This window comes from Drosophila nasuta, chromosome X (assembly GCF_023558535.2).
Source record: "Drosophila nasuta strain 15112-1781.00 chromosome X, ASM2355853v1, whole genome shotgun sequence".
Taxonomy (NCBI): Eukaryota; Metazoa; Arthropoda; class Insecta; order Diptera; family Drosophilidae; genus Drosophila; species Drosophila nasuta.
Window position 1 is genome coordinate 15,663,888 of NC_083459.1, and position 6,439 is coordinate 15,670,326.

Consider the following 6,439-nt stretch of genomic DNA (forward strand, 5'->3'; position numbering starts at 1 on the left):
TAGCACGCTATTCTCTTCGTATTTGAGCTGTATGCAAAGTTTTAAGATTTCATTTTCATGCAGTTTATTTCATTGGAATCGTAGTACTCTATTCATAACATGCTAAGAACGCATTTTACAAGGTGTGAAATGTACAATAAGATTGTTATATTTTGAGAGTCATAAATTTCATACGTGAGAACTCTCTAAAATTGTTATAATTGTTACAGCTGTTAACAGCGTAACCGTTATACAAATATTATTAATATGCGCCTATTTCATTTTATTTTAGAGATGCACACATAAATGTAAATTTACAAAAGTGTTGTAAGCTAAAATGGGTATAAGATCCAATTTTGAGATACTGTTATAACTGTTATATTATTTAATCATTAATATCCAAGTGGTGGTAGTCATTAGAACTGTCTTTACTGTTATACACAAGACTGTTTGTTATAACTGTTATAATTCTATATAAGTTTAACTTATTTATTTGTAAAATTACAAAAGTGTTGTAAGCTTCATATGCTAAAATGGGTATAAGATCCAATTTTGAGAAACTGTTATAACTGTTATATTATTTAATCATTAATATCCAAGTGGTGGTAGTCATTAGAACTGTCTTTACTGTTATACACAAGACTGTTTGTTATAACTGTTATAATTCTATATGAGTTTAACTTATTTATTTGTAAAATTACAAAAGTGTTGTAAGCTTCATATGCTAAAATGGGTATAAGATCCAATTTTGAGATACTGTTATAACTGTTATACTATTTAATCATTAATGTACAAGTGGTGGTCGTCATTAGAACTGTCTTTACTGTTATACACAAGACTGTTTGTTATAATTCTATAGGAGTTTAACTTATTTATTTGTAAATTTACAAAAGTGTTGCTTTAAGTTTCAGATGTTAATTAGGTTTTAGGTCTATTATCAGAAATACAGTTTGTTTTTGCATTCCATACGAATTGATTGTAATTAATTTGGGGGACAAAAAAAAACCTATATGACATCAAAAGTCTCGCCTTAATAGAGGGGGTTGCGCTTTTCGGGTACAGTATGATATTATAATGCTTATGCATATACGAACACGTAAGATTGTACAGTATATATACATATATGCTATATATATGTAGTATGTACATTGTCAGCAAGAGTCGCTTATTTGTGGGCTTTGCTGTGCAGATGGCCCAATTAGCTAATGGATATTAACAGGGGCAACAGGACACGCAGGCAAAATAATATGTACACACATACTGTGGAAGGACCAAGCATATGTATGTATATACTATATACCGTATACCGTATACGGCATACGGTATGTGTGTGAATGGGAAAAGAAAAGAACTGATTGTGCGACTCACCTGTCGGCATGCGACTCTCTATCCCTGTCGCGCTCCTGATCGTTGGCCGCATCGGAGCCTTGACGAGAAGCCGCCGCAGTGGCAGCGTTGGCAATTGGAGCGCTGCTGCTGCTATTGCTGCTGCTTGGCCCCTCCTGCTCCTCGGTGACCGGCGGCGTAATATCCTGGTGCTCCGACATTTCTTCTATCTCTGGCTCTGGCTCTGATTCCGCTTCGGTTTCTGCTTGATTTTTTTTTCGCTGTCGCTTTTCTTTAAGTATTATATAGTATATATTTTTGTTATGTTTGGGTTAAGATTTTTCAATAATCGTCGAGTTCTTTTGCTGCTTCAACCAAAACTTTGTGTGTGTAAGTAGTTGTATCTCTCTGTGTGTATGTGTGTGCGTGTGTGAGCTGTAAAAGTGAATGAGCGTTGGTGTATAACAGATTGTTTGTATGCGTGTGCGTTGGTGTTTGTTTAGTGGATGTGCGTGGGGGCAAGTGGACAAAGTGTTGTAATTGCTATTTAATGAAGCCTTTTTAATGCCACCCCTCAACCCCTTTTTTGCAGTGCCTCACCTCCCCTTCGCTGCTATTCCCAATATTACAAATAAAACGAAGAAAATACCACCCAGAAATAAATATACTAAATACAACAAAAATAAAAAACACAAAGTTGCGAAGAATAAAAACAAAACATAATGGAAACTAATTGGCCAGACCTTAGCAATCTACTTAATATTGTGCCCCGTTGTTGTTGTTGTTGTTCTCTCTGTCTTTCTCCTCCTCCTCTTCCTTCTCTGCCTTGTTAACCCGCCAATGTGGTGGTGGAGCTTAATAAGCTTGTCCCCCAAAAATGATAAACTACGCTGTGCGGCATTTTAATTTTTGTTGAAATTCCTTCGCAATTCGCTTGCTAATGACGTTAGCTGTAATCCACAATTAATCCAATCTTAAATGCCAATTGATAGCTAAGCAAAACAACAATAATCTTGAGCTTAGTGAACTGCATTTACAACTACAAACTGCTTTTGTTGACCTTAGCTAACCACAAAAACCAACTACAAAGCTTTCAACGCGGGCTGCAAGCTTTAATGTGCTTTTAATGCGCTTATAGATCTGACAACTGACTACTGCAGATTTTTATTACACCTCCACCCTGACATAATACCTGACAATTATAGTCAGCGGTTGTAAAAAGTACAAAAATAAAAGTACGCAAATTGCAACTGAGTAACTGAGTTGAGATGGAAACGAGAGAGTGTAAAATTTAAAGCTGATTAAAGTAAGCAGGCAAGCACACACAACACGCAACTGAGGCCAAAGAAACCAAAAAGTTGTGGTCTACCCACAAAATTCCAGACTCTCGAACATGGCTACAAACGGCACCCAGATGCCAAAGTGTGCGTGTGTGTGTATGCCAATGAATGTGGAATTTAAGTGGGAGATGAAACAACAAATGACAGCAAATTAAACATGCACTTAACTGCGCCCCATCAACGGTAACGGTAAAGGCAACGGCGTCGCTTTTATACCCTGTACACTCATAAAATTGAATGCAAAGCGCATAATAAACTTTTCGCGCTGCAGAAGTAGCAACAAATAAAGACAAAAAACACCGCCAATTTTATAAATCATAAATGAATTGAGACACACAAATGTTGAACAAAGTATTTGATGACTGTTTTTTTTTATATGATTGTTAAATAAATCGGTGATATGCATTAAGTATGCAAATAATGCAGCTTGGACGTTGACAGGCAGAGGAAAAGACTGCATATTCAAGTGGCCCAAGTGACACCAAGACAAAGCTTGTTATTTAAGATTAAGAATACATTCTGATTGCAGAGCAATTGCAAGTCAAGCGAGTTGAAAATACGTACACGTTATTGCAGGTGGCCAACAAGTGGTCGTTGAAAAGAACTGACTGCGTATCGAATGTATGTTATGTACATACATACATATGTATATTTGCCTCTGCGTCCAGCGAAAACGGCAAAGTAATTAAAAAATAATACAAATTTAATGAGTTGCGGCCAGCGAAATGAATAACTCAGAACAAGCAGCTGCACTCCACAACAAAATTGACAAATGAAAGTGAGTGAATAAATGGCAGTAGCCCATTAGTAGCATTAAGCTGACTAATCGCACTCCACGCGCAAAATAATGTCAATGGCAGCAGCGTGAATAAAGCGTGAATGCCTAATGAATGAATAAGTGTGACAACTGCAGACAGCGCGATTAGATTATAACTTTTTTGCGCTCTCATAAATTAAGCGCGTACGCAAAGCACAACGACCACAAACAGAACGCGAGTAGCGGAGCGCTGATAAGTAGGCAACATTTTTTGTTTTTTTTGTTTTGGGATTTTTTGGGGAGAACAATCGCTCAAGTAACAGTGACTGCCAAAAGTCAGCCAATGACAACTCACAGCGATAACGAAATGACAAAATAACCAAAAAACAAAAACAAATATATATATATGTGTACATATATGGTGAATAAAAGCAATGAGTGTAGAACGAAAATAGTAATGCGCGAATGATCAAAACACACACTACTTTTTGGGGACTTTGGCTGCAGGTGACTTTCACTTGGCTGCAGCTCAAGTTTGAATGAGATTGTTTGGTGCTGTGAATGGTTAGTTGGGGCTGTCGTTGGTGGTGGATTGCGGTTTAGCTTTAGCATATCATAAACGAGAAATGTTTCACAGCATTTGCATATGAATGATTCACACGGTCATGCATAACAAAAGGCGCGCACACAAGTCGCGCAATTGTGAGCATAAATAAAGCAACAACAACAACAACGGCAACGCAATGGCAACAAACTGGCAGCTGAGACGCAGCTTGCAACAGAGTGAGATAGCTAGAGAGAGCAAGTGTAAGAGAAAGAGAGAGAGAGAGAGAGAAAGTGCTGACTAGCGAGTCGAGTCATAGTCGAGAAGCTGCTGGCGCGTGGCCAGACGACTGGGCAATGTGTCCCTGTTTTGCCAGCGCGACATAAACCTTGATTGTCCTTCACACACACACAAACACACATAGAGAGAAGCACCCACGCGAGAGACTCACACAGGTTGCACACACACACACACACACTCACATACTCATCAAATATGAAAAGGCACGAAAATTAAGAAAGCAGCAGACGAACAAGGAGCAAAGCGTATATCTTTTTTATGAAAACCGTCGATAAAGATGCACGAAGAGTGGCAAAGCATTTTTGCCCAAAATCTACAAACGTTTGCATAAAAAACCAAAATCTCAAAGGCAAGCAGTAATGAAACAGCACCAAATGCTCGACTTGCTACATACCCTACATAAGCAAAATGTGGAGCGAAGCATGAATGAGGCAAATTTGGTTACACTTGCTATAATGTTCATATGATTGGTTACTCTTTATATGCCAGCAAGTCACGATAATCCAAATTTGTCGTTGTTCAATGAATAGTGAAATGAAATGATAATGTGGTAAATGGATTTCAACTTTAAATGAAATGACAGCACAATAAATAAGAACTCTTTAATAACGAGCTAACGATCTAGAGTACAAGCTGATAATGCAATGAAGATTTCAGAAGCGAATTAAGATGAGCAAGAAATATGAAACTAAACTAACAAAATATGTTAAACATATAATACTGAATACTGAAAGAAATACTTCTAAAAATAAACTAATAATATATGACGAAAACATAATACTGAATACTAAACAAAAGTATGCTCATAATATATGCTTAAAACTTAATACTGAATACTAAGCAAACTACTGGATGGGATACGACTACAAATAATAATACTAAATACTAAACAAGACAGTAGAAAGAAATAATACTAAAAAATAATGATGATATACTTGAAGGTTCAAAGTCAAACCACAAAACTAGAAAAAAATATGCAAAACAACAAAATGTTGATGATAGCGAACAATACCATATCGACAATGTTGCTTATAGAGAAAGATCATACCGAAAGTATCTTTTTTTTGCAATGCAGGTTTAGGGTAATTCTTATATCGAATGGATCAACGCTTTCGCTCATATGTGACAGGGTATTGAAATGGCTTTATAATAGCCGCTTCTTCGATACCTGACCCGCCCCATCTCGGCAGACAACCTCTTTACACACTGACACACACACACACCTGTACTCACACACACACATAGACAGAGGTAGGTCGACACACATACGCATGCAGCTCAGCTCAGCTCACTTGATACGCTCTGTCAGTCAGTCAGTCAGTCAGCTCTCTGTGATTGTTGTTATTACTTATTATTATTGTTGCTGTTGCTGTTGCTGTTGTTGCTGTTGCCGTTGCTTTCGCTTTCGCTGTTTGTTATCGTTCGCCAGTTGGCCAAGAGAAAGTACACTCGTTAAACTCTTATCGCGCTCCTTCTTCTGCTGCTCCTATATATGCATGTATATAGTATGTATATTTAGAAGGTTTTCTTTTTTTATTTGATTTCAATAACACTGAAAACACTTGAAAAAAAATTGTGAAGCTCAAGATTTGCAACACGATAAAAAAAAAATTGGGTACCAAACCTTTTTTTTTTCGCTTTTTTTTGAATTGACTTTCACTATTGTTGTTATTTGTTGATTAGATGTGTGTGTTTTGTTTGTTGTGAGTTGAGTTCGAATTTATAATCTGATAACAGACAGTGAGACCAAAAGTTGTCGTTCGCTTTATCAGCTAGCTTGACTCAAGTTCTCAATACTGAATTATATTTGTTTTTTTGGGTTGTTCGATGTTTTTCGATATTCAATTTTTCAATTAATTCACAAATTGTTCTGTGACTCGATAATTTTGATGTGGAATTTTGTGTTCCGTTTTTTTTGTTGTTGTTGGTGTTTTTTTTAAATATTTCTATTTTTGGTTTTGGACTTTTGACAAAATTTCTTTTTTTTTTGGCGGTCTGTTGTTATTGGCTTTGTCTTAGCTTCTCAGGTGGCTTCGGCTTGGCAAACGTAACCGACAAAGGCTTGACAGGAACTGAAGTCTTTGGGCAACAGGACACGCTATTTATAAGGTCTCGAGCACAGCACAGGAATAACGACAACCACAACGACAACGACGACAGCAACAACACCATCGACTAGACACCGACACGACA

The 6,439-nt window shown here is 37.1% G+C and overlaps 1 protein-coding gene across 1 annotated transcript in view; it reads right to left on the bottom strand.

Moving 5' to 3' along the window:
* Positions 1 to 6,439, bottom strand: part of LOC132795029 (uncharacterized) — a 70,970-nt gene extending 64,531 nt beyond the window's left edge. Inside the window, exons 1-2 of the mRNA XM_060805432.1 lie at positions 5,871 to 6,439; positions 1,348 to 1,597 (exon numbers count right to left, since the gene is read on the bottom strand). Of these exons, the coding sequence (XP_060661415.1) occupies positions 1,348 to 1,526 (179 nt within the window). The 5' untranslated portion in view covers positions 1,527 to 1,597; positions 5,871 to 6,439. The remainder of the gene's footprint in view (positions 1 to 1,347; positions 1,598 to 5,870) is intronic.